The 27352-nt window shown below is 36.7% G+C and overlaps 5 protein-coding genes across 13 annotated transcripts; 2 read left to right on the top strand and 3 right to left on the bottom strand.

Moving 5' to 3' along the window:
• The first annotated feature begins 396 nt into the window (after positions 1-396).
• On the top strand, positions 397-7656 carry LOC140775748 (uncharacterized). 4 transcript variants are annotated; one of them, XR_012106801.1, is made up of 7 exons: positions 397-1336; positions 1475-1552; positions 2132-3808; positions 3880-4241; positions 5763-5836; positions 6509-6699; positions 7342-7656. XR_012106801.1 is itself a non-coding variant. In XM_073119161.1 (5 exons), the coding sequence occupies exons 2-5, from the start codon at positions 4196-4198 to the stop codon at positions 7457-7459; spliced, it is 429 nt and encodes a 142-aa protein (XP_072975262.1). In that variant the 5' UTR covers positions 2617-3808; positions 3880-4195; the 3' UTR covers positions 7460-7656. The 4 variants fall into 4 exon arrangements, 2 of the variants coding, with proteins under 2 accessions (XP_072975262.1, XP_072975263.1); XR_012106800.1 differs by having other exon boundaries at positions 6775-7656; XM_073119161.1 differs by lacking the exons at positions 397-1336; positions 1475-1552 and having other exon boundaries at positions 2617-3808.
• Positions 7657-7688: 32 nt separating this feature from the next.
• LOC140775606 (uncharacterized) lies at positions 7689-7952 on the bottom strand. Its single transcript, XM_073118988.1, has one exon. The coding sequence runs from the start codon at positions 7950-7952 to the stop codon at positions 7689-7691; it is 264 nt and encodes an 87-aa protein (XP_072975089.1).
• On the bottom strand, positions 7802-10700 carry LOC140775749 (uncharacterized). 3 transcript variants are annotated; one of them, XR_012106802.1, is made up of 7 exons: positions 10520-10700; positions 10035-10101; positions 9699-9821; positions 9534-9617; positions 8851-8937; positions 8545-8707; positions 7802-8400 (listed from the first exon to the last, which is right to left on the bottom strand). XR_012106802.1 is itself a non-coding variant. In XM_073119164.1 (6 exons), the coding sequence occupies exons 1-6, from the start codon at positions 10597-10599 to the stop codon at positions 8654-8656; spliced, it is 495 nt and encodes a 164-aa protein (XP_072975265.1). In that variant the 5' UTR covers positions 10600-10700; the 3' UTR covers positions 8454-8653. The 3 variants fall into 3 exon arrangements, 2 of the variants coding, with proteins under 2 accessions (XP_072975265.1, XP_072975264.1); XM_073119164.1 differs by lacking the exon at positions 7802-8400 and having other exon boundaries at positions 8454-8707; XM_073119163.1 differs by lacking the exon at positions 7802-8400 and having other exon boundaries at positions 8454-8769; positions 10520-10695.
• A 2364-nt stretch (positions 10701-13064) lies between these two features.
• LOC140776139 (anthranilate synthase alpha subunit 2, chloroplastic-like) lies at positions 13065-16618 on the top strand. The gene is made up of 9 exons (XM_073119726.1): positions 13065-13669; positions 13866-14055; positions 14233-14384; positions 14507-14622; positions 14736-14982; positions 15118-15177; positions 15344-15496; positions 15627-15707; positions 15862-16618. The coding sequence occupies exons 1-9, from the start codon at positions 13256-13258 to the stop codon at positions 16285-16287; spliced, it is 1839 nt and encodes a 612-aa protein (XP_072975827.1). The 5' UTR covers positions 13065-13255; the 3' UTR covers positions 16288-16618.
• A 3361-nt stretch (positions 16619-19979) lies between these two features.
• LOC140776140 (cold-responsive protein kinase 1-like) lies at positions 19980-25743 on the bottom strand. Of its 4 annotated transcripts, none has more exons than XR_012106837.1 (6): positions 25389-25736; positions 24753-24796; positions 22359-22596; positions 21930-22080; positions 20392-20574; positions 19980-20264 (listed from the first exon to the last, which is right to left on the bottom strand). XR_012106837.1 is itself a non-coding variant. In XM_073119727.1 (5 exons), exons 2-5 carry the CDS (start codon positions 24778-24780, stop codon positions 20449-20451), a joined length of 504 nt encoding a protein of 167 aa, XP_072975828.1. In that variant the 5' UTR covers positions 24781-24796; positions 25389-25727; the 3' UTR covers positions 19980-20448. The 4 variants fall into 4 exon arrangements, 1 of the variants encoding a protein (XP_072975828.1); XR_012106835.1 differs by having other exon boundaries at positions 20392-20535; positions 25389-25726; XR_012106836.1 differs by lacking the exon at positions 24753-24796 and having other exon boundaries at positions 20392-20535; positions 22472-22596; positions 25389-25743.
• Between the last annotated feature and the right edge of the window lie 1609 nt (positions 25744-27352).

The following is a 27352-nucleotide window of genomic DNA, read 5'->3' as shown; positions in this document are numbered from 1 at the left end:
TCGAACGAAGAAAAGAAAAGGAAAAAAAAAAAACGTTTTATAGGGGAATATCTCCTGTTTGGCTGTAGCGTGGAATACGTCAGACTCACTCGATTAGCGAAACCATACGTCCAAACTGATTGGACCGCAGGTGAAGGAGTGCTTCTCGACCGTGTCTAGGCCCAAGGGGACTCGTAAGTTCCGGCCTGAACCCAGTAAGGACCCAACTTGTTTTTCAACGATGGAATCTGCCCCATCGAAAAGTACGTGTGGACCAGGGCAAAGACTGAGCATTAAAGCTCTCGTAAGCCACCTCTATCTGCCTCGTCTGGAAACAACATAACCGCGTTCGGAGGTGCACCAGAGCGGCCGCGTCAGGTAGCCCACTGGGCAGTCCACTACGCCAACAGCTATGCCATACGTATTAAGCCACCGTCTGCACCCAGAAGATCGAACCAAACAACTTGGAAGCCTCCGGTGGGTGGTTGGCTCAAGCTCAACACCGACACCGACGGAGTTTTGTGCCTCGCAGATACCAGGGAGGTGGGTAAGCCATCTTCCGAGCGGGCCACAGAGAAATGCTTTAGTCAACCTGGAAATTTATCTCAATAGTTTAGCGCTGCTCTCTAAAGCCTGGACCTCAGAGCAATTCCAACATGCTACAAACTCATCCTAGAGACCGACTGCTTGGAGTAAGTCAAAATCCTATGCAAAGAGACAACTAGTCCTTAGGGAATTAGAAATTTGGCAACGAATGTCTTTCCCTGCTTCAGTCGGTGAGGCTATCGAGATCTCCAATATGTTTAGGGAAGAAATCATGTAGTCGATTGGGCGGCAAAGCAGAATAGAGATTCCTTCCGAGGTTGTTTTGTAGGGATTAATGGACCCATCCCCCGAACTTGTATAACTTGTCACCGTCACCATTCATTTGACCTGACCGACGTTGTGGTTTTGCTTTTAAGATTGCATTACATTGGACCATTTACGGTTGAGAGTCTTCAATAAAGTTTGGATGAGACTTTGGATATCCTTTCAGCTTTGTAGATTATTTGGATCATGGATGCAACACTAGTAGATAGATATATATATATATAGTATGGCACGGTGCCCGAGGAAATAAACTTGTTTTGGGCCGTCTGACCCGAACCAAGGATTGTTAAGGCCATGTGGGCGACTTAGGTGGGTCCGAGCCCCGCCCATTGACGTAGAGGTGAGATTGGAGTCAGAGGCGATCCAGGACAAAACCTCGCCGATCGGATCGGTGGCACAAACAGCTTCCCCTCGGTTCCCGACAACAGCGCTCAGCGGCAGCACCGATTCCTGTCTCTCCTTCTTTTTCCCTCGGTTTTCCAAAGAGGTAACTACTACTGCTACTGGTACCATGGACGCCGCGAGCTAGGGTTTCTATTCGATCTCCATGTGCTTGGTGTTGTCGAATTGGGCAATCTCTTTTCGATTTCCTGCTTCTTATGTTGTATGCTTGATTCATTCACAGGTGGATATGGAGGCGGTGTATCATGAGAAGCAGAGGTTGCAGTTCTGCCTGTTACACGCGCTCAATAATCTTATGCAGGTAATGATTTTGCCAATCTGATGTACCGCACCTTATCCCTTTTCTATTCTATATTCAGTCAGTTATTTGAGAATTAATTGTCACTGACATAATAAGCAAGATAGCTGCTATACACTATGCTTTGCTTCTCCTCCGCCAACCCCCCCTATGTTACTTTCTACTGGAGTTCCCTTAAAAGGGTTTGCTACTTTGATGAAGGAAATTTTTTTCTCTCGCATGCACTTTATCAATAATAAATTGGAATTCCTGCTATTCATCTTAGACCTTTCTGAGACCTTTTCCTATATTAGTTGGTATTAGAAAGTTTCACTTGACACATGCTATATCGATCTATATGTTGTTTAAAGAAAGTCGAGAATTCAAATATGAGCCTCTGCCTTCAGTACTAAGCAGGATAGAAAATTATATCTCGGTCATGCAAATACCTTCGTAGTTTCTGTTTCTCTTGTTAACTTTTGTGATCAGTTAAAAAAAGAAAAAAAGAAAAAAACTTTTGTGGTCAGTTTGTTAGAGCTTATCTTTTTGATTAGTGCTGTCATATTGTGGTTGACATAGTTCAATAATAATGTTTTGGATCAGGAAAAGGACTCTTTCACTCGAGCTGATCTAGATGCTGTTGCAGACAAACTTGTTCTTAATGATCCTAATAAAGACCAGTGGACTCCTCTATCGTTTATCTTTAAACCTCACCACAATAGATTGACTGGAAATTATGATGTAAATGTACTTATCGCAGCACTAGAGGCCAGAAGGAAAAAAGTAGTTTGGCATGATCGCCGAAGTGGAGCTTCTTCAATTAACTTGAATGCAGAAAAATTGCTGGGTATAATGCTTAATGTACCTGTCAGAAGGTACAATGGACTTTGGAAAGGTAGGCATTGGGTCGCATTACGGATCATTGATGGTGTGTGGTATAACTTGGACAGTGATATGGCTGCACCCATACAATTTGAGGACAAGGAAGAAGTTACTGCGTTCTTAGATGATATAATCAGTCAAGGTGGAGAAATCTTAATTATTTTGCATGATGAGCAAGAACTAATTCCAAACTCAGTTTTTTGAAGGTACAATTCCTTTGAGAATGTTTTGATGCTCATGGTGCATTCTTGGAGTAAATTAGAAGGCCTATTGTGGGCGATTTGTCTGTTGGGTGTGTTCATTCATAGCTGCCGCCTGTTGTTGCTGCTTGATTCAAGCTGTCCCTAGGTATCTATGGTAACAGTGTCAATTGATTTTTATGAAGTCCCTTGACGAGATCAAAGGTGGGCAGCTAGGGAGGACTTAGTAAGATGATAAGTGTAGGTGCTCTTGCCTTAACCATCTCTCTTTCTTCAAAGACAGCATTTGTGAAGACTGAGCTACTGGCCTTTTCATAGAGGAAAAGATGGCTGGTGGCAGTGGAATTCTTTCTTGTATATAGGCTTTCCTGTTCCTTGATACCTACCTCCTGAAACAGTTCGTTTTCTGCAGAAGATTATGGAGAAAATATCTTCTCTGGCATAACTTTGTGCCATAAAAATTGCTTTCCATTTTAATTGTGCACTCTTATAGAATGTGGAGTTAATGTAAGATGTTTATAAATTTTGCCTGGTTACGTGTTTAGAGGATCATGCTTGTTCTTTGGTTAGTTTAGTTCAACTTGCTTAAGTGATAGTATGCTTGTAAATCTTTTATTTATTTATTTTATCTTTTATATGACAAAAAGTCCTTATCCCTGTTTCATCGGAACATAACAAAGTTGCTTGTAAAGCTTGTGTTTCTGTATATGTTGCTATTCTGCAATAATATTTTTGTTTGCTGATTATTACCAAGTCCTTGCATAAGTTTTCGTACACAGTATTGAACACAGATAACTCATAACAGTCAAGCTCCAATACTTGAACATAAATGTATAGCACAACGTGGGAGTTAAATGCTTCGTAGGCCTTTCAGATTTCGTGGGCCTCTAGGACGAAAGGGAAATGCGGGTCAATTTCCCCAATTTGCCACTTGAGTTTGCCGCCAAAAATTCTTAGCTTCTCATCCGCGAGGATTTGGGTAAGTGTTTGGGATTAGGCATCGAAGCAACCAGCGGTCTAACGGGGATGGACATGGAGAAGGACATCCCATATCCCGAAGAGCTCGAGTGGCTCGATAGCAATGGCCTTGTCCCTGAAGAGGAAGGAGAAGGCAACTAACACGATTACTTCGTGGAAGAAGATCTTGGAGCAGATCAAGATGACCCTTTAGAGGAGATACCTCAACGCATAATCTCAGGTTATTACACATCCAAACTTATTCGTCCGCATCTCCTCAATTCGCTGAGCTTTTCTTTTACCCCTGATTAGATCCTCCCATAGCTCGGGAGAACCAGATCAACAAGAAATGGATCTGGTCAGAAGAAACAAGGATAGAGAAGATTCTAGGGTGCTTCCTTGCGAGTAGGAAGGCGGAACTAAGAGGAGAGCTTTGCACGGTGATATTCTGATGAGGATGGGCTCCATTACTCACCTCCGTCAAAGGATGTGGCTGTTGATGTGGCTTCTGAGGCGGATGCCTCTAAGGAGAAGATCATCTCAAGCTTCGCTTCGGGGATTGAGGGAGAGTTTACTTCAGTGACTGGGCCTAGCAGAGAGGGTTTATGCTAAGACGAGCTCAAGGGAGATGGCTGGAGGACAGAGCAAGTTTGTGACGGAAAGACCAACCCGTGGTGAGTTTTATGAAATTTTTTTTTTAAATCTTTTCTCATTAGCTTGCTATTATTGTTCTCTCTAGCTGTGTCTTAGTTTGTTGTTTCTGGTTTCATACTTTAACCTTTTGGGTTCAGAGTGCTATAAACATCCAGGAGACTAGGATGGTAATTCCTTTATTGTCCTCAGCAAACATTAAGCGCATCTGGTCTTCCTCTTTTCAGTCATATTTCATTGAAATTTAAACCAATTAACCTCCGTCACGGAGATTAACAACATCACAAAGAAAAATTCTATAGTATCACAGTACAGAATATCTACACCCTAATAACAAAATCACACAAAAAAGACCACTGCAGAGTGAGTCAAACGAACTATCACCATCCAGAACCTTACATCCAACAATAAATCATAACAAAATATATCAGTACGCAGTTCCAAATTAACAACATTCACTGAAAAAAAACCAAACTCGGGCAACAAAAGTTAATAGCGATCCAGAGCCAATATGTAAGGTCAACAATCATCCAGAATCACAAGGTCTTCTAAACCAGTGCTTGGCCCTCCCCGTAGCAGCTTCCCCTTTGGATTCCTACCTATAAAAAAAGAAGAGAAGATTTTGTGAGATAGCTCCTTCTAAGTTTTAGAACAGTTTTAAAAGTTATATTATTTGTTTAAAGACAAATACTCCGAATCATAGTAGCAAGGCAAATTGATCACCACTTTTTCGTACCTTTACTCAGAATTTTTTCTTGCCTCAGGAACCAATCTTTCACATGCTTAGTATTTTTTTGACTTCCAAAAATACTAATCATCCTCTTAGGAATTTTTTTTTTACATATCCACACCTGAGGAAAGTATGCTCCACATTCTCATCTTTGTGACGTGCATCTATGATTTTCATTAGTTTGTTTAGAAGCTTCTTGAAACAGCCTTTGAACTCAACTGATAATTTACTGCAACATACTTCTAAGTATCCTGTTATTCTTTTGCTTAATCAAACTACCAATTAGCTTCCTAACGGATATGCAGAGGGATCTGAAAATTCCTCATAGATTTATTTAGTGCGTAAGGAGAACTCCCACTTGTGTCAAAATAGAACCTCAATAGTAAAATCTCCTATTCAACCAGAATAAAATGGAACAAAAAAATGTGATCTACTGTAAGATTCATGATTTTTATTCTATAATAAGATACTTGTAATCCAATACACAATATGAATATTACCTTTCACAATATTTGGTCCAACGATGTCCATGCCGACATGCCCGTGTTGGTTGGCAGTTACCGTGCTGGCGACCTCCTAGCAGCTTTGCCGCTTGCTTGTTTGAATAGTTTGTGATATTTATAGGATTCATACTTTTGTTCAATTAATGATTTGTCGTGTTGTAAACTGGTAAGCTTTAGAATTTTCGGACTGGTCTATTCTTATTTTCTTTATTTTTTTCTTTTTATCTCTGTTATTCATTTGAAATATTGTTTCTTCTTACTTCTCTAATAATCATAGACTTGTTCTCAACTCTGAAATTCGTTCATGGCAGGCTCAGGTATATCTGCAAAGAGGAAGGATTCAAGACAAGTACAATTGTCCTTTCTGCACTTGCTGAAAATACTGGTTTGTTTTGATATTTTTCCTTTTATTAACAAGTCATAATTCTTATGTTGCCTGTGTGGGATATTGTTTTTTTGCTGGATATGAAGTAGGCAAATTGGACACCATATAAAGTATGGTTTACTTGAATAAAATATATTCACTATATTTACTGATTCAAGTTGAATGGGTATCCAGTGGATGTCGTCATTTTGACATACTGATTAAGTGTTCTGTATCAGATTTCTTTTATTGTGAGATTTTTATGTCTTCAGATAAACAAAACTTGCTTGAGGTAGTTGTGTCTCTTTTGACTTTCAAGCATTATCTGAGAAATTTTGCTAGAGTGAAACCCTAAGTATCAGACTTGTTCTTAAATCTTAATCTATTATGATGCTATATCAATTATGTTGATATGCCTCATTCAGAATGTAGATAAAGGAGAAGTTTGTTAGGATATGCAATTCCCTTTCTCTGTCATGTCCATCGAGTTTGTATATTTATGAGAATGGCTGACAAGTTATGCATCTCTAAGCAGTAAGTCTTGCTAAGGTGACGGTAAGACAGTACTCTGCACACAAAAATTCTGATAATGGTTATCACTGACTCAATTAAGATCGGTATCAACCTTATTTATATTTCACATGCTTTTAATATGGTTCCTTCTGACTTTTAACTTCGTTCAATATCTTTCAGGTGGCATTGCATTTATTTTCAGAGAGAGAAAAGGATAAGCTGGCTCAGCTTGTTGACACTATGTTTTTTTATTGTATAACATATACCATTTCAAAAATTGAGCCTCCAGAGAGAATGCAAGGATATGGGGCATCTCCTGATGCTCCTCCACTTTCTCTTGATCCCCAGTCAACGACTTTGTTAACTTTAAGGTTCTTCCGCAATCCATCTATTTTGTCTTCAATTAATAGTATGCACATTTTGATAGGGTCACATCATAATAACAGGACTATCAAGCTGAACATTTTAGGCTCTCTTTTAGCCATGAAGAGGGTCTTATTGCATGTGGTGAGATATGGCAACTTCTCTACATGATAACTTGTTGTCCTTTGCCTGGGTTCTCGCATTCTTTTTGTGTTTTTTTTTTTGGTAAAAAGTATTCTTTACATCAAAAATAGGTACAAACTATTGGGTATCCCTTCTCTACATTTCCTTTGCCTAGGTTCTCGCATTCTTTTTTTTCTCTCTTTTGACCATGAAAGTATCTACCTTAATTCTCTGGTATATTACTGTCTCCTCACTTTGGTTAAGCCTCCACTTTTAAGATCCTAAAACAACCTCATTCCAACTAATTTGTTCTGACTATTCATTAAATACATTATGGACTATTCAGTTTAATAACCCATATCATGTTATAAACTATTAACTCGGGGCTTACCTTATTTTCTTGACTATTTTCTTAGACAAGCAAGATCATAGCCCATTTGAATTAGGATACACGCTTGGATAAACTAATGGCCGTACCCTGCTGCGTCTCTAGAAATATGATGTCATATTGCCATTTGACTTTACAGGTCGAGAAGCAGAGAATTATCCGAGATACGCATTCATGCGAGACGAACTATAACCGACAAGCTTCAGATGCAATATCAAAAGATAAATTCTCAAATTTTCGAGGCCAAATTAACATAGAGATTCGTGATAACAATTGAAGAGTACAAGGTAAGCAGCATACTTAATCATCGGAGCAAAGACAGGATTGAGTTTAAATTGTGGTGTCTCCTTGATTAATAGGAGAAAGAGCTGTGAGACAGATTGCGTGTTTTTTTTTTTTGGAGAGAGGGGGGGGTGGGGGTGGGGGGAGGGGATGGGGCGGGGGTTTCCCGTCTCTCTCTCACAGAGGTATTTGTAATTAAAAACTTCATTTCTGGGCAAAGAGACCTCCGAATCCACCGGATTTCTTGGGGGGAACAGAGACAGAAGTGGTGGACTTCCTGCCGTTGGTCTCCTCTACCTTTTTGAGGATCGGATCGGTTTCCAGGAGCTGGTCTTCCTTCTGCAGTGCCCCAAGAATCCAATCAAACGGCCCCTTCTCCTCCTCTTTCTGGGTAAGCCCACCAACTTTCTTTGTCGCCGCCGTCACTGCAAACGGCCTACGGGTTGCAAGTGCTGCGCCAAAACCCATGCCTAACGATGCCATCTCTTCACTTCTCTACTCGCCCTTGGACTTGTGGCGTTCTAAAAGATCGAGGAAGATTGATATGTATATCAGCAGGCAGCAGTCATCAGTTATGAGGGCACGAGTCATCCACAAGTGTCTTATCCGAACCGTGAGTTCGTAGTATTAATTTGTATTACTCCACGGGAAAGCCAGGATTTTATGCGGTCGTGGTTCAGATGGCCTCATCTATTGCCTGCTCCACCTCCAGGTCAGATATCTGCCGCGTTGCACAACAAGGGGCCGTCTATCAACGTGGACGGCAAGCCTTGTTGCATCATCAAATTTAAGTCCACTAAAATTGAGAATTTCTCATCACATTTATCCCTTCTACTTTCTAGTCGGTCGAATTCTTGTACAAATAAACTATTGTAAGATGACGTTCCTCTACTCCACCTAATTTCCGCCTCCTCCCCTGTTAATGAACAACGAACCAAGGCTTGAGAGATAAATGGAGAGAAGTAAAGATGATGCCAACAAGTCACATGATTAGTGGGCTGAGACCATTATACTGATTGAAATATTTTGTCTATAATCCAAAAAGAAAAATGAAAATAACCTGTCACACTCAAGCAGTAGATGTTGTGATCTCTCTTTCTTATACAGGGTCGACACATGTACCATCATAAAGCATCAGATATTCAAATTACAGACACAATGAAAGAAACTTAAACTCGAGACATCTGATTCTCATTTTTCAAAGGGCATCTCGAGCTGCGATCCTGCAAGTGATTGCATCAGATAATGAAGATGTTGCCAACTCCTGGGAAGATATTTTGTAATGCTGAAGAAAACAATGCAACGATCACTACATTTAGGAAAGAAAAAATAAAGCACATTGTGAAAGTTGGAATGATATCCATACCTTTAGAATCTGCACACGGTTAGCTCTTCCTTCCAATTCTACCAAATCAATCTCTTTCCCATTAATGAGCTTCTCCACGTTTTTCATCTTACAAGGAAGAATCACACTCAATATACCATTTGACTTTGTAACTTTAACAACTCAAGCTATTATGAGTGTAAGCAAACTTGAATTGTCTTGTCAAATTATACAGGGAAGAGAGGAGTGGTAACTCTATTTTGAAGGTGAACTGCTTTGAGCACTGAGTACCATAAATTTATGTACTTACAAAAAACATAAATTTTCTACTTTCACTAACATTAAAGAAAAAGGCTTCACAACCATTCCAGTTTACTAGTGAGGCCTTGTCTCAATTAAAATTTTCAGCTAGCGGAGTCCCATATATGCAATTAGACTATCTTATGCTACAGTAGCTCAAGCATCAAATATGCAATATGCAGGACAAATATATACAAGCTAATTTCCCCCCCTTCGGTGGCTGTTTCAAATTGATTCAAAAAGCACGAGCAGCTCAAGCATTTTTGTGCTTTCTAATTGTTAAGAGTCTTGTTTCCACATCATTTATATTTTAGAGCTTCACAAGAAATGCGATTCAGGAAGAATGCAACATCAACCTTCTATATAAGACATGCAATTGAGGAACTTGATATAATTATTGAATATTGATTACTAGAGAATTTTACCTCATCAAGAGATGCATCAAAACGAGCTACAAGGATGTAGGCTGTATCATCAGAAATTCCACATCGCTTCAGGGACTCTGTTATCTATCATAACATCCAATTTGGAGTCATTAATATGCAGAAAATTGGATATAGAAAATAGTAACAACTAAAACATATAGGTACATGTTTAGATCCGGCATAGTTATAAACAAGCTCTGAGTGAAGAGTACGAGTTGTCAGTGAATCCCTTAATTTGGATAGAAGCGCCTTATGAGCTGCTGCTAAAATGGGGAAAACATCTGGTACCTGTTATTTATGGTGGAAACAACATTAAAAAAAAGTGTCACAGCTACAGTCAGGTAAGATCTTTGCTAGCATTCTACATCTGTATATTAAAGGAACGCATTGAGAAGAAAAGATACGTGTGATACTACATCTATGGCTATGCTAGGACAAGCTAGAAAATCATTTTCGGGTTGAGCCCAAGAGAAGTCATCTAAAAAATAAGAATTCACATACTAGTAACGCATTAAGAAGTGCTACTTCTGGTTCCATCCTTCCAGACTGCATGGACTCAAGGAGTTCCCTGTAAAAGAACAGAACACATCACTTAATGGTACTAAAACCTAGCCTAGACCATACTAGCTTCAAATATACACTCCTTTGTTTGAGATGAAGCCGAAGTATTTTCCTTGTGCATCAGTGTGTTGAAAATATGCAAGTTGCAAATCTACAATTTTAATGTCCATTAATTTTCAGGAAAGATAGTATCTTTGTTATATGATTACCAACTAGGAGTACTATAATCTAATAAATAATTGATTACACTACCCAACTCTAAGTGCTCTAAACAAAGTAAGTATATAAATGAGAAAATAAGTGAAGGCCACCAAATAAAGGTAAAATAGGAACAACGAAAGCAATTCGTATCAGAGGAAAGAGAGAAAAGATCGAGCGCCGATAAGTAGAAGATCGATAAGGAGGAATAAAAAGAGGATGAAGACCTGCTGTTTGTGACATCGGCGAAGAGGGCGAGGGAGAGAGTGTGAGAACCGTTGTAAATGCCTACTTGAAACTCCTTCATGCCTTCTTCTTCTTCTTCTTCTTCTTCTTCTTCTTCTTCTTCTTCTTGGTACGCTGATTTGGGATCCTTCACGCCTACTGGGAACCCTTGTAAATGTTAGGCCTCAACTTTCAACAGGCCCGGCTTAACCTGGCCCAATATGGTAATATCTTTGTTTTTGTTACGACGGTACCTGATGGTTTCAAAGGCTAAAGATTCAAAATATTTTTCATTTTTTTATAAAATAAAACCTTTTTCTTTTTTACGATCTTCAATTAGATTGGTTTATGTGCCGATGGGTATGATCATGTTGCATAAGTAAACTAGCAACTCCGAGTCCGTTTCGATCTTCAAGTGGGTAATTTTTAGGTTCACGATGATCTTCAAAGCCTCAAGCGTCTTCTGATTGGAAGGCGTATTGAATTTTCTAGCATGTAAAAACCATTCCATTAGAATTGCGAAAAATCCTTCCAATATCATTGCTCTATTTTGATGGCTCAAAGGGACCATCAATGTTCAGGCGGGCATAACCATGGCTCTGAGTCTGAGGTCTCCAATAGACTAAGGTGGGGGCATCGAGGGCTATGTTTCTATCTTTAAGGCCATGATGCATCCAATCATAGGTCATGAGAATAATATTCCTCCATATGAGCTAAGTATTAATAAAGTCAAACACGATGTTATTTCTATTTTTTAATAACTGTAAAAAGGGATTAGCAATAGGAAATCTTTCGATCATATTATCACCCTTATTTAGCCGGTCGCCCTTAATCTATATGTCAAGTCCCAGATTTGTTAAATAGTGCACGTGATAAATAAATGTTCAATATTCTGAATATTAGGCATTGTCTTGGACACGTAAAATGAACTTTCACAATGAAAATATTGATGGCACAGTCAAGTAGGGCTGTCAAAATAATCAAGCCGGCTCGAGCTCGATTCGAGTTCGGCTCGATAATGCTCGATCAAGCTTGACTTGAAAATAGGTTGAGCCGAGCTTAATCATTAAAGCTAGGTTCGAAATTAAATTCGAGCCAAACTTGATCCCGAGCCGGCTCAATTGAGTTGGCTCGATAAGGCTCGAATATATATATATATATATATATATATATATATATATATATATATATATATATATCAAACTAATATGAACTATCGGATCAAAATTCTTTCACCCATTCAGAATTTCAGCCATTATTTTCTGACACAATTATCTTTATTGTTTGTAATTTATATTTTGGTAATATTTATATCTTTATAATTGAATTATGTTTTATTTCAATCTTGATTCAAGCCTAAATTAATTCAAGTTTGCTCAAGCTCGAAAATTGTTTGAAATTGATAAGGCTTGAAATTGTTAATTGAGCAACTCGTTTAAGCTCGTTTAAGCTCGAAATTGGCTCGGATTGAAATTATTTCAATTCAAGTTTAATCACAAAGATAGGCTCAAAATTAATTTCAATCCAAATTTGATTAGAGCCAGCCTCGATCAAGCTCGGCTCGTTTACACCCCTACAGTCAAGCGAGGATCTTTGGTATCATAAGCGTAACCAGTCATACACAGGTTAATTGATTTTACTTCCACAAATTAAGAAGGCAAGCTGCATATTATCTTAATCTTTTATATGATATCTAAATTATAATTAACTTGCTCTCTCTCTCTCTCTCTATCTATATATATATATATATATATATATAATGTATGTATGTATGTATATATAAGAGTATGACTACTCTAGCTAGTGCGTTCATACTCTGTCTACGCATGTATATAATGTAATAAATGGCACTTTATTTCGATTGGATTCTGCCTTGGTGGCTTCCATATATGCGTGTTTTTGCCACTTAATTTTGGGCTATAAGCATATGGTTGGTGAATGGGTAAGACAAACGTTGGACTGTCTTTTTCGTAGAAGAAGTCAATGCATTGTTGAACCGTTTAGGTAGGTAGCGTAACGATCGAATAGTAATATATTATATATCTATATGTATTATTCCTGTTCAGAGATTTGACCGGTCATCCATTGCGCAGGCCAAGTTATCGTGGAACCTCGTCCATTGACCCACCAAGGTTGTTGAATTTAATCATAATGGATTATCTCTCTTTTATTTTAATAAAGTTTAATTAACCTTTTCTCCACTTCCTTTACTTTGTAGCTGTCAAATGATGTAGTATATCATTATAGTCGAAAATATATACCAAACACATTACCATGTGCTTGACTGCGTCCGCACTCGGTTAACCACATATATCTATATTGTGTGTGTATATATATATAGGTGCGCACGAAAATTAAGTCAATTTAAATAGCTACTACGGGTCAAGGCAAGGGATCGGATGCCGTGTCTGACTAATGATCCCATTCGACACCTTCTCCGTTCAAACCGCAACTGATGATGGATCATCTAGGCGACCACTGATCTAAGCCCATAAGTATAACCCTCTCCTCCTCTACTATAAATACCTACCCCGTCTCCCTCTCGTTCTCCACAAAAACACAACATCGATCCTCCATTTGGTTACGTAGATTAAAGCAAGCGCACTATATAGCTAAAATTAGCTCTATTCGTCCGCTTAATTCCATCTTCTTACTTTCCTTTGGCCTTATAAATTACGTGTACTCAATTCCTTTACTTGAAGCTAGCTTCCAATTTTTCTGATCGATCGAGGAAAGTAATGGAAGCCCTATCCTCTACTTGTGGCCTCGTCGCTTCTGATATCCGCCGTAGTGCTACCGCATTACCCCGTACAGCCTCCATCTTAGGCCGTAACACTGCCTCCATCCGTTGCCCACGCCACCACCGAGCCTTAAAATGCTCTGCCATATACTCTCCTCCTAAGCCCTCCGTAGGCGCTAACAATAGCAATATCCGTCTAAACTCTACCACTTACGTTAATTCTAAGGACTTGGAGGCTCTCAAATTCGGGGAGGCGGCCAAGAAGGGTAACTTGGTCCCTCTCTACCAGTGCATCGTCTCCGACCACCTGACGCCGGTGCTCGCTTATCGCTGCCTCGTCGACGAGAACGACAAGGAGGCGCCCAGCTTCTTGTTCGAGGCCGTCGAGCAAGGCACCCATGGAAGCAACGTGGTAATTATTTCATCCCTCCCTCTGCGTGCTTAATTCCAATAATTTAATTTCGTAGCTTCGAACATTAGAAATCGGCGAAACTTAGCTACTGAGAAAGAAAGAATTGTGTCAGTAACATATGGTAACGCGTGCATATATTATATATATGGTTATAACAACTGTGTACTACTGTAAATTAATATATACATATCTGCAGGGTCGTTATAGCATGGTGGGGGCTCATCCTTGTATGGAGATCGTAGCAAAGGAGAACAAGGTTACGATAATTGATCACGAGGAGGGTCGGCATACCGAAGAGACTGTGGAGGACCCCATGCAGATCCCCCGCAATATCATGGACAATTGGAGCCCACAGTTGATCGATGAACTTCCTGATGCCTTTTGCGGTAATATTAATTATTAATATGGCTCTCTCTCTCTCTCTCTCTCTCTCTCTCTCTCTCTCTCTCTCTATATATATATATATATATATATATATATATCAAATACGTAAGAACATGATGGTTACAAATCCAACTTCGATCGTTAACTTGTATAATTTCTTGATACGTACGTATGTACAGGTGGATGGATGGGATACTTCTCATACGATACAATGCGATATGTTGAGAAGAAGAAGCTCCCGTTCAGCAGCGCCCCTCAGGACGATAGGAACCTCCCTGATGTTCACTTGGGTCTCTATAACGATGTCCTAGTCTTCGACCATGTCGAAAAGGTATATTTATCCAGCATGGAGTTGCTAGCTCCATTAACTAATTCTGCATTTATGATCGATGCTCATGCAATTAATAATTAACTAATTTTCTCACCTCGATCCCATTAATTTTCCTTCCTCAGAAAGTGTATGCTATTCACTGGGTTCAATTAGATCGCTATTCCTCGGTAGAGGAAGCCTACAAGGGTGGGAGGTCTCGATTGGACATGTTGCTCTCAAAAGTTCATAATTCGAATGTGTAAGTAGTACATCATACGAAAGTAAATATAAATTAGATATGTTTCCGTTATTTTATTTTATTTTTTTAATTTGACCTTTGTTTCTTCTTAATTATATCTATATGTATGACAGTCCAAAGCTTTCTGCGGGATCTGTGAGATTACACAGTCGGAAGTTTGGTTCACCATTAAAGAAGTCGACGATGACTAGTGATGAGTACAAAGCGGCCGTGATGCAGGCCAAAGAGCATATCCTGGCAGGAGATATTTTCCAGATTGTGTTGAGCCAGCGTTTTGAGCGGCCAACGTTTGCTGACCCCTTTGAAGTTTACCGAGCTCTCAGAATCGTGAACCCAAGCCCATACATGACATACTTACAGGTGCGTGAGTCAGCTACCAATCTCTCTCCCTCTCTCTCTCTCCTATATAGTTTGCTGAATTGGTCAGTCAATTAAGCATATCTTTACAGTGCGTGCTTCTAAATTCATGCTTTCAAACTATTTGATCTTTCTCAGGCACGAGGATGTATTCTTGTAGCGTCAAGCCCAGAAATACTTACCCGTGTAAATAAGGAGGTACATATCAGTTAGTTGTACTTCAAATCTAGATATATCTCTTCATATATATGAAGCCCCTTCTGCTTAATTAGCTATATATATACATGTGCTACGAATATATGTGTATATATATAAATATATGTGCACCTAATTTCTTTTTCATCTTCTACGATCAAATTAACAGGGAAATATTATTAACCGACCGCTTGCTGGGACTGTTAGAAGAGGCAAGACAGATAAGGAAGACGAATTGCAAGAAAAGCAACTGCTGAGTGATGAGAAGCAATGTGCCGAACATATTATGCTTGTTGATTTGGGCAGAAATGATGTAGGAAAGGTTCGTATATAATGATTATTTATGGTCTCTTTTTAATTCTCATAAAGTTACTCGATCGTGTTATATAAATGTTTGGTTGCTTTTGACTATGGATCTACCGACCGCTAAAATAAACTTAAAAATATTACAGGTCTCTAAGTCTGGTTCCGTAAAGGTGGAAAAGTTAATGAATATTGAAAGATACTCCCATGTGATGCACATCAGCTCCACGGTACGTGAGGCGTGCTCTATTCTCCTTAATTGTATATATCTTCAAAATATGGATCAGTATACAACTTCCACTATATATATATATATATATATATATATATATACACACATATGATTGATATAAAATTAAGTTTTTTTGTGATCGATGCATACAGGTTACGGGAGAGTTGCTTGACCATCTCACTTGCTGGGATGCCCTACGAGCTGCGCTGCCTGTAGGAACAGTGAGTGGAGCTCCCAAGGTAAAAGCTATGGAGCTGATCGACGAGTTGGAGGCCACAAGGCGAGGCCCCTACAGCGGTGGCTTCGGAGGAGTGTCATTTGGCGGCGATGCGCTCATCGCTCTGTCTCTCCGCACGATCGTATTCCCCACAAGTACGGCCGCCGGATCACCCAACGGCAGCACTATGGCCGGCCGCAGGGAGTGGGTGGCGCACCTTCAGGCTGGAGCTGGCATCGTCGCCGACAGTAGCCCTGATGATGAGCAGCAAGAATGTGAGAACAAGGCTGCTGCTCTCGCTCGAGCTATTGAACTTGCCGAGTCCGCTTTCCTCAACAACAACAACAACAACGTACAATGAGCTATATAGTACATACATACATATATAAATAGTATGCACTTTGTCCTAATACTTTTTTTTTCCTTAATCTTTTTTCTTTAATTTTTTCCCCATTTTTACGCCCCTTAATCTGTTGGAGTAATAAGGAGAGATCAGTCATCTGAAGTGCTGTCCGGAGCTTAACTACATTAATTGGAGAAAAGTTCGGAAAAAGAGAATAATACAAGAGAGGGCACTATTTATGTATATTACAAGCCTACTGATCCTGGAAGGGAGTCGTGAAAGTCTGTCAACGTATATTTTCATGTACACTTTTCCATATTATAAACAATTATTGAATATGATCAAGTAATATTGGGATCTTTTTTTCTTGAAAGCTAGCTTTTCATTCTCTAAATATCTTAATTCCATTTTGTGATCCAATGATCTTCTCAAAGGAGTTCCTCTTGCTGATCATTTTGTGATCAAGAAAGAAAAAAATAAGAATATAAATATTTGTAACATTGAGGAGGCCAATTAATAACTCGAATTCATATGGGCGATAGTGTTTGTGAGATATTACGGCACTCAATCTCGGTAAGGAATCCAATTGATAAGAAAATAGTTCCTTACATTGCATATGAGATGTAACTATATTTGGCTTTATTTGTATTCATGTAATCAACAAAACAAATTGTACTTTAATAGAATTTTATTTCTGTAACATATTTAGATTTTGTAAGAGCTTTAACACAAATTATAACATATTTAATGATGATATGAATTGCAAGTTTTTTGAATCTGTATAGTAAATTCTCGAGAGGCAATTTGAACTATTTTTGGAGGATACATAAGGGCTTTAATCTTAATCCTACCACATCTCTCTTTTGCATCATTTGATGTCTCCAATTTGAAGAGTCTGAGAGAGTCTACGATAAAATGTGTTTAATTATTTTTTACACATCTTATTTGCTTTGTATTTGAAAAACTTTATCTCGAGAGTCACTAAGATAGAAGCATTATCCTAATATGTAATAGATACGATCTTTAGAATTTATTATTTTCTTAATTAATATCACAGCAAGTTACTAGGATTAATCACTTTTATATTGATTAGAAATGGTTAGATATTATTTTGTGCTATCTTAATGTCTTGCTTTCTCACATATTCAAATCTCCATTTTATAACTTGATTGATTGACTTCCTGTTTAATATATTATTTTTAAACTATAGTTACGGTGGAATGGTATATGATCTAGTAACTTTGCTTTTCTTTGCTTAGATCATACTGGTTGATTCTAAACTCTTGATATGCTGTCTCTAAGTGTGTCACATATTTATGTTAATTCCCTATAAAATTCTTTATCTTATTAGGCTTTCAAATGAGCTCAATCACTCTCATTTGTTTGATCTAATTGCTAATTCTTATTTTTTCAGTCTTACATCATTCTAATTCATATGCATCTCTATGTTTGACTTCATGCATGACAAGTATTTATCATAATTCCTCACAGAATTTTGTCTCATATTTGAGCCTCTTTTGATTTCACATAGCTTGTACTTTGAGCATAATTTAGTTTATTTGTTGTTTGCATTTGTTTTACTTTTTATTTCATGCATATTCTATGAATCTTTTGAGACCATCATCTACCATGCATCGTAATCATTAATGTAATTTCCTTGTAAAAGTGTAGATGATGAGTTGTCGAAAAAACTGAAAAGATTTTTTTTTTTTTTTTTTTTTGTGTTCAAATGTAAAAATAAATAAAAGTCCAGATGAATCATTCAAGGTCCTGTTGCTAAATGCCTTGTCCTCACCGTCCAGTCCCCACGCCGAGCGCGTCATCTCTAAGGATAGAACTCAATAAAAATCTTGACCGCATGTATGAATTGTGAATTTCTTGAGTCTGTTTTGCAAACTTTTGGGGGAAATATTCTTGGAAGAGGTATGCAAACTTTAGACCTAACCTTAAGACATATTTTTTTTTATCTCATTTCGAGTCACCATTTTTAAATTTCAAAGAGATCAAAATCTTGAATTTGGAAGAGTACAGGAGGTAAAGTGTTATAATTATTTTCTACGCATCCCTTCTAATTTGCATTTGAAGAGTCGTTTCAAGAATTATTGAAATAGAAGTATCAATCTTAAGATTACCTAAAGTTAAAAATTAATCATGAAAAATAGTAAATAGTAGGTTTAGTAACAATATATATCAATGGGTTGTTTTTAAGCTCATCTTGTAAATACTATATTTGACATTAGTGAATAGTTCGATTTTAGATAAGATCCATTAATTTTTACCTGACTGTTAGGGTTTTTTTCTTAGAAAAAATAATTTATGTTTAGGGTAACCTCTCTTCGCTCTATTTTTTATATTATTATATTGATAAGATTCAATCTCTTAGGTTTTATTAATTTTTCAGTAACTTATTCTGTAAATTTACTACCGGGAGATAAGATGTTTGTAGCTTTATTCCTTCCGCTGTAGAATGGAAACTTAATTGCAAAACGTGCGATGGAGTGGACATATTAATGTGCCATTACCAATACTAAAGTTTCACATGTGCAAATCTAGAGGAAGTGGAAGCATAATTTGCATATTTAATTACTTTTTCTACACGAATTTGATTGAATTTTTCATCTCTTTTGTTTAGACTTAATGGTGCTTGTGGTCCAATTAGGTCGTCAAAGTACTCAATTGTAGTCACTTTAGTTTAGCTTTCGTTAGAATTGATGGGCATTCAAAACCAACATAGCACTATAGCAGATCCAGCTCTTAGTTATTCTGGGTCAAGAAAAGTATGAAAAGTTACCCCAGTCGATAAAGGCACCAATACCGTGTAGGCGTAGCTTATGTAGATTTAGAACGTCCGTCTTGGACAATTTGACCGTAGAACGTGTGGTCTTTTCTAGCGGCTGGCTGGCATCTATGTTTTATCTTTTCGATTTATTCAACCGTGGCATGTACGTTGAATTATGACCATCCTTTTCTGTTCATCAACTGCTCTCCTAGAGCAGACCTCAAGGTTAACAGTTGCCCACCCCTGTTGCAAACACATGCATGCATGATCTCTCTATATATACATTGTCAAATTATATATATGGTGCTAAATCTAGGTATTATAACTTGCACTACTACTTCTAAAGATACGTTTGGAGCTTATACCGAGAAAATAATATCACTTGCTGATCTCTTGGCCCTTCTAAAAATCAAACAGAAGTTGTCACAGGTGTCCAAATCTGTCTTACCGTGTCCGGCATTGGTAACAATTTTTTTTTTTTTTTTTGACCAAACTGCTCCAATTTTTTTTTTAGATTACTCCTTAAACTTAGCCCTAACAAAAACACTAAACTAATCAATATTTTATTCCTAAACAAAAACACTAATTAAATTAATATTTTTATTTAATACTAAAATGTTGAATTTATTAGCATTTTATGTATATAAATTATTTTAACTTAATCTTTCAACAATTAAAAAAAATTAGCTAACAATAAAAATAATGAACTAATTAACGCTTTTAAAAATACTAATTAATTTAGCATTTTTATTAAATTAGACCATATTTGATAATAAATTTAAAAAGAACAGTCTATTTCCCTAAAAGAATAAAAAGCCTCTAGTTTGGTCAAAAACTTTCTCCCGCCTAATGGAGGATCATTGCGCAGCATCAACGGACTTCTTTGAGCTCGATGGGTCAAACTAATCGCAAATCGAAGTGTCTTCCCGAATCAAAGTCGATTTGCTTTATAAAAATAAGATATAAATGCTAGGCATAGCATAAAGAGTTTAACCACTTCAAGAAGTCCAAAATAAATAAAAAGAACAGAGATAGACTATGCCAAAGAACAATACCAGTAATATTATGCACAACATTGCTCAATAGACTGCACAGTATTATTGACAAGTGAACCCGTGATATTTAGTTATATACATGCAACCACATCCCTCATCCGTCATCCGTCATCCATTGTTGGTTTTATTTTCTTGATAGGCTCGCTAGATATTGCTGCTATCTGATGCAATCAAGGTAAATCAGAGTGTACTCAAAGGGACCAAAATGAGGATGTAGGGGAAAGGAGAAAAGCAAGCAAGCAACCAACCAAAATTGATCAAGCATTCGCAGAGGAATTAAGAACTCACCAAAAGTCTGTCGTCATCCTGGTTGCATCTCAATTGTGCTCGGTTGAAAGCTGTTCATCATTTTTGTCCGTGAGACAGTTCGGTAGGTTCCAGCTGAATGATTGCCCATGTCAGTGTGCCTTTGAAGGCTCCGAGATATAACACCTGCATTTCCATAATTTCGACTGGAATCTTTTACTATACCTGGTTGGATCAGGCTTCCAACATCAAGACTGGAATCTTTTCCCTTATATTTTTATATTGATAAAATTTAAATTTAAATTTCTATTGTTTGCATTAATTCTAATTAGTGTGATAAATTGATAATGTGATAGGTAGAAAATTGAGAGTTAAATTCTTAAACTGATAATGTGATAATGTGATATCGCAAGCAAACCTCTATGCTCTCTTTCATTTTTACTCTCTGTTGTTAAATTATATTAACGCCTCTATGCTCTGTTAAATTATTAATTTTCTAATAGATATTTCTCTACTAATATATTTTTATTGCGGTAGAAAAAGAAATGAATACTAAAAATACAAAATCTAGTCAAAATATTGCATCTTATGTCTAGTCAAAATACTGCAACTTATTTGTCTTCTGATGGACGCAATAACAAGTCTTTGATGTATGCATATTTTACAATATTAGATTGCAAACTTTTTTACTTTAGATATATCAATAATTATATATATTTTATTTATTTATTTTGTTGTGTTCTGTGTCGTGTTAGTGTCCTACATTTTTAAAATTTGTCGTGTCGCCGTGTCCGTATTGTCTTGTGTCCATATCCCATATCCGAACTTTGTTAGCTCAATCAACATGTCTAATATGTACATAGATAAGTATGTTAAGCAACCATATTTTTAATCAATACTTATATTTCCATATTATTGACTCATCAAACTACTTTAAAAACTTAGACGATATGAGAGCAGTGATTTTATGTTTTATATTTAACTCATATGAGATGCAAAACTAAATTTTTTCTAATTAGATACATTTCCTCTTAGTGTTGTGGGTTCAAACCCAAGTAGCGAAGAAATATCATAATTTACTAATTCTCCTCCCTATTCCTCTGTAATCTGAAGAAAATGTCATGCTTCATGTGTAAGTAACGAAAAGCAAGTTATACCTGAATTTGCTATATCTAATTGATCATGCATAGCAAAGGATGCCGAACGTGCCAACCACAATAGACAAGATTCAGTAAAAATGGCTTCCCTCATTCATCTGGACAATTCATGCCTATGAAAGGTAACATTGACAATTTATATATGCCTAGTTGTTTCTACATGGGTACTTCCATTAGTTACAAACCCCATCGATCTACCTTGGTTTGTTCTTTCTTCTTAATCTTTCATATTTAATCCCATTTTATTCCTAATTAAGAGTATCTTAATATTCTCATACAGTCTTCTCTGGATTTCTACTAATTTTATTTTTAACTGCTATAATGTTGGTGCTATAGATCCAGCAGAATGAAGACACATTTACTAAATTTAACTCCTAATTCAATAGTCCAAGTTCTCTATAAACCTAACAATTATGTGATTACCTTTTCCACAAGAACCTGCAAATCCTGTCCCCATGCTAACCTGCTGTTGCTCCTACGGCTTATTACTTCAAGAAGAACCACTCCAAAACTGTAAATGTCTGCATTCTTGGTTAACTGCCCCAACAAGGCATACTCAGGTGCCAAATAATTCCTGCAAATGCAAATAAAATCAGGAGAAAAACAAATAATCGTGTTCCAGGAAATCTGAACTTGCAAAATACAAGATTTGTGTTTACAGCTTTAGTTTTAGTACTACCTAACCACAATTAGCCAATTCAAATTTGATGAAAAAGCTACCTAACAATCTAGCTACCTGTTATTACTCATCAAGCAATGATTCTCACATAAACTAGCTAAATACCTTTACAGATCCAGGAACAAACAAGCACGGAAGAATTAAAAGAATGCATCCTAAATAAAATTACTCACATAGTTCCTGCAACACAAGTACTTATAAGAGTGATACTGTTGGGGAAAAGCTTCACCAGACCAAAATATCCAATCTTAGGAACTAGGTCCTTATCAAGTAAAACCTTACTAGCCTTGATATCACGATGTACTGTACACTGTTCAGCATCCTCCTGAAGAAATGAAATACCAGATGCGGTCCCAGTACATATAGCAGCCCTTTTGTGCCAATCCAATGAAATGCGTTTGGTCGTTGGACCTGCAAGGACATATTAGATCTCAGTCATCCCTATGAATGTACAGTCTGACGTTATCAAGGTCAAAACTATGCAGGTTAACTCTACCAAGCAAAGCATTTGCTAGACTATTGTTTTCCAGATATTCATATACCAACATCCAGTTACTGCCTTCAATACAGCAACCAAATAGTTTTACAAGATTAGGATTTGTTATATTTGATATGATATCAATCCCAGTCAAGAACTCATTTATTCGTTGCTTTGATTAAGCAGAAAATGACTTTATCGCAACTTGTGTATCATCCCTCAAGATTCCCTGCATATAGGACAAGAAATGTTCCTTGAATTATATTACAAAGAAGGAAAAACAAAACACTCCTTTTCTCCATGGAAGGCATGCAGAAGAGCATAGTGCATCTAATGCATCAAAATGATGACACAAGATTTTATATTTGGCCAATTCACCCAAGAATGACTTTTAAATGCAACCTAGGGGGTTTTAAAAGATAATAAAATAATTCAACATTTTGAAGTAACAGAGTAAAAGCAACATGTTGGAAAAATGACACAGAACCAATGAACATGTTGGAAGAAACACAAAGTACTACATTACTACTCTTTCCTTTTGGACAAGGACTGAGATATTGATAAGGTAGAGCCCCTCACAAAACCAAACAAGGAAAGAAAAAGGTACTTTAGAATCTTTACTGCATGTCAAGTTTGACAGGTGGAACTTGATAGGCATAATGTATCTGCAGACACAATGACAATTACATGGATTTCAAAAGGGTGAATAATGAAGAGTTGCTCAGATGAGTTTGTTATTTAAAGAAGGTAGAAATCCAAATAGCTCCTTCATTAACACAAAATGCTTTACATAATAATATAATATCTCTACCAACATCCAGTTGTACTGAATAACCTTTAAGGCTATAAGATCATAGAGGCTGCAAATACATTAGAAAATAGACTATCCGTGAAACATGAACATGGGTATGGGATACAGTCAGAATACAATAGGAATACCCTAATATAACAAAATGATGTGTAATTTTTCTTTTGACAAAAGGCAAAATATGTGCTGTTTCATTGAAACAAACAACCAAACTCTTCTCCAAGCTGGTCAGAACTAAGGCAACTGAAAGCATACACAGCAAATCTAAAGCAAACTCCAAAAGAAAGTATATTATGACCAAGTGTACCAGCAAAAGGCACAAAAAAACTAGACAGTATATCCTGTACAACCACAAGAACCACAGCCAAACTAAAATAAGGATGTTCATCAAGGCACAACCACCACAAAAGAATATGTAAGATTAGTTGCAAAGAAGCAAGAGCAAATAAGGAAAATCTATCAAAAAAATTATAATAGTTCCCGTTGTGGAAAAATCTTAGTCTGAACCTCCAAATCAGAAAATAACATCCCCTATAGTAACATCTAACATCAACATTTATTGGTAAGAGTCCCTTCCCAAGCTAACTTGGGATGGAAGTTGTAGATTCATTCAAATGCAACTTATCTTCATACGACTATTGAAAGTATTCAGGCCTTATTTCCATTTCCGTTCTAATTTTGAGAAATTGAATACTTAGGAATTATCTAAATAAATCAATGGAATGTCCTGTCAGAACAATATCTGATTGAGAATCTGCTGACTCCTAGATTGTGCCCTTAGAAGGGACAATATGTATCACTGGCACATGCTGTGCAGATTCAGTATGCCCGTTGGCACAGTGAATAGTTTTGCCATATTGAAAAAGCACAGTGAATAGTTTTGGCATATTGAAAAAACTATCTCGAAACATTTATACAACCTTAAAATAGGTTTTAAGAGCTAATATAAAGTCCTTCCTTTAATACTAAATATTAGTGTAACATATGCAATTAGAATCTGATCTCATTACTTTCCCCAATTTTTCTTAATTTAAGTTGGGCAGGATTACTTTGAGAAAATTGAGATTCCCCTTTGATTCCTAAAATTTTTAGTATAATCTATATAGATCAAGAACCACAATACAAAAAAGTCTCAAAAAGAATAAGTGAGACTTCACATTAGATTTGTTTAAAATAAGATATGCTCAATTCCTACTGGCATGGTGACATGGGTAGACAGTTAGAGTTCCTCTTTTCATGGAACTGTCATTCTAGTTCAGCCAAGATAAACAAGCAACTTACACTTTATTGAAGAGATAAGCCTTTCCATGCCTGCAATGATAGGACTGCATACAACAACAACAAACGTACATCTGATGAGAAACTTTACAAATACAAGCATAAATCTCTACTTACAGAAGTGGCATATATATTTCTGCTAGATCACGTTTATTAATAACGTAGTGGGAAATGACACGTCATTTAGGTCAAGAAATAAAGATCAACACAAAAATAGTGGAAGAGAGAAAACATGATGGAACGAGCGTTGCAGTTAGAATTAATTTTCTGCTTCCAGTTGTAATGCTGCAAGAACATGCAGTCACAGTTCTTACCTCTATCAGCGCAAACTCTACTAGAAATTCCCATCCCTTTTCATTACAAATTCTATCATCTTGACCCAAAAATTCCTCGAGGTCAAATTCAGCGAAGTAAAATCATGAGCAGTTTACTTATTTTACTTTTTAATCATGACAATGTCAAATATGGCAAAAAAGTTATAAGCGCGCCCAAAAGAGCCATCTCTTCTTCCAAGGACCAACGAAAGAGTTCTCTAATACGTTCTCTCATACGTGCATTACTAACTAAACGAATAGATAAGCAAGGAATGAGGATCAAATGGAGAAGGGAAAGAGGCTCGAATCCGAATGGAGGTTAGACCTTGGAGATGATGCCGTCGGCGATGGCAAAATGGGTCTGACAATGCTTGCAGCTGTAGATCTTCCCCTCCAGGCTTATCAAGAACAACCGCCCCATCACATTCCCTGATCCCGATCCCTCCTATCTTCTGTTCCCCGATTGCTATCTCCGTCTCATCCCTTATTCCTTATACCTGCACCACTCGGCAACCGCTCCCGCACGGCTATAAAAATAAAGAGATTTATGACGGAGAGAAGAGAGAAGGAGATGGTAGAGTCTAGACATGCCCACTCGGAATCTAATCCAATTAAGACGGGATGAGTTAGAGATGGAGAATTGTAATGCGAGGAGACGGGGAAAGAGACTGTCCTAACTCGCCCAGTTTTAATCGGGCCAAGCTCGGTTGGATGAGCCCGAGACAGTGGTAGTATTGGATAAGCCTTTGTTCGTCCGACTCAGCTTAAAAGACTGATCCACTGCTCTGCCGGATTCCGCTGACCCGAAGTGATTTAGAAAAATTCTTCTTTCTCGATGGTGATCGGTCATGGTATCCATAGCATTGCATCTTTTTTGGCCAAATCCTGATTTCCTTTTGCTTCTCTCTCGAGCCTATATATTAATATATAAGTATGTTTTCATAAAAAACAACTAGTTTTTATATAGACTCATTAAATTCAGCTCAATAAAATATAATATTTTTTTTATATTTAATTCATTATATTAGATACATTATATTTAATTCAAACCTAATATTTAATGGGCTAGTGGGTAGTTACGGGTTAAAATATTTTCGCTCAGCCCAAACCCGACCCGGTCCAATTGATTTGTGGGCCAAACAGTGAATAAATATTTAAACCTAACTGGCTCAAAAAGTTCGCCCGATCAATGATATTTGCTTATATTTAAACATGTCTCATCCTCTTACACACTCGAGCAAGGCACGAAATCGTTGAGATGAAAAGGTCTCGTACTTTCTCAAAATTTTACTTTTATTTTTTTCTAAGATTTTTCTGATAAAAATTTAATCCTTCAACCTTTTTTTTAAGTTGATCAATCAATATTTTACTAAAAATACTAAATTTATCGACATTTTATATAGGATTACAGTACCAATAGACTCATTTTGATATTAAAATTTAAATTATAATTTATTTTAAAAAATAATATTTAAATGAGGGTCAGGTTAGTCAAAAGCTCACCAAACTAGATCTCTTTTTAATAATTAGCGAGATAGATTCATCCTAAATTTAATATCAAAAGAGATTTCTTTTGGTGCAGCCCTAATTAAAACACTAAATTATTCATTTTAATACGATATAATCAGTATTTTTATTAAATTAAAATTACAAAAAAAATTCAATACTTTACTAGAAAAATAACAAACCCGTAACATATCTGAACTATTATTGTTAAAAATACTAAATTATTCATCGTTCTATTAAAATTAATAGTCCATTTTGAGGATATGATATATGATTGTGAAGAGAAAAAAAACAAATATAACGATTTTAATTGAAACTTAGTTGAATTTCTAACAAAGTAAAAAGTATAAAGAAAAAAATTTATATAGTCATAACTTTGCGTCAAATTATATATTTTAGTCATAAAATATTGTTGTGAATGTAGATTTATAAGTTAAAAAACGTAGTAATTTACTACAGCAAATTATGCTCAGAATAAAAAAAAAATAGCTCCTCCAAAATTTATTTTTAATAAAATGCTCCAACTTTTCAGCATTCTCGCTGAACAATCGAGCATTTTATAAAATAAATTCTTTATTTTTTTAATCAAGAAGTAACTTATCAGTACAGTGTCATGAATATATCTTAATGTTAAATTTGAGGTGTAATTTATTTGAATAAATAAAATATGAAAGAGTGCCATTGGCTCCTATTTATTTATGTGAGATTTAAGTTTCAAGTTACTCGTCAGGACAGGACAGGAAGTAGTGAAAAATGAAACCAATTAAAATAGATAAACGAATT

Source organism: Typha angustifolia, chromosome 14, assembly GCF_048772165.1.
Source record: "Typha angustifolia cultivar Huaian chromosome 14, ASM4877216v1, whole genome shotgun sequence".
Taxonomy (NCBI): Eukaryota; Viridiplantae; Streptophyta; class Magnoliopsida; order Poales; family Typhaceae; genus Typha; species Typha angustifolia.
This window is presented reverse-complemented; position numbering and strand designations above follow the sequence as displayed.

Bases quoted from the DNA above. Each gene is read 5' to 3' on its own strand.
- LOC140775748 (XM_073119161.1), top strand. From the start codon at position 4,196: ATGGCTGGAGGACAGAGCAAGTTTGTGACGGAAAGACCAACCCGTG. The intron at 5,837-6,508 runs GTTTGTTTTGAT...AATATCTTTCAG, and splicing joins TGCACTTGCTGAAAATACTG to GTGGCATTGCATTTATTTTC. The intron at 6,700-7,341 runs GTTCTTCCGCAA...TTGACTTTACAG, and splicing joins ACGACTTTGTTAACTTTAAG to GTCGAGAAGCAGAGAATTAT.
- LOC140775606 (XM_073118988.1), bottom strand. From the start codon at position 7,952: ATGGGTTTTGGCGCAGCACTTGCAACCCGTAGGCCGTTTGCAGTGACG.
- LOC140776140 (XM_073119727.1), bottom strand. From the start codon at position 24,780: ATGGAAAGGCTTATCTCTTCAATAAAGT. The intron at 22,597-24,752 runs GTAAGTTGCTTG...ATGTCCTTGCAG, and splicing joins GCTTATCTCTTCAATAAAGT to GTCCAACGACCAAACGCATT. The intron at 20,536-21,929 runs GTAATCACATAA...ATGGAAATGCAG, and splicing joins TGCAGGTTCTTGTGGAAAAG to GTGTTATATCTCGGAGCCTT.
- LOC140776139 (XM_073119726.1), top strand. From the start codon at position 13,256: ATGGAAGCCCTATCCTCTACTTGTGGCCTCGTCGCTTCTGATATCCGC. The intron at 14,385-14,506 runs GTATATTTATCC...TTCCTTCCTCAG, and splicing joins TCTTCGACCATGTCGAAAAG to AAAGTGTATGCTATTCACTG. The intron at 15,708-15,861 runs GTACGTGAGGCG...CGATGCATACAG, and splicing joins TGATGCACATCAGCTCCACG to GTTACGGGAGAGTTGCTTGA.
- LOC140775749 (XM_073119163.1), bottom strand. From the start codon at position 10,599: ATGAAGGAGTTTCAAGTAGGCATTTACAACGGTTCTCACACTCTCTCC. The intron at 9,822-10,034 runs GTATGTGAATTC...CATAAATAACAG, and splicing joins CACTTCTTAATGCGTTACTA to GTACCAGATGTTTTCCCCAT. The intron at 8,938-9,533 runs GTAAAATTCTCT...CTTCCTTGTAAG, and splicing joins TTGATGCATCTCTTGATGAG to ATGAAAAACGTGGAGAAGCT.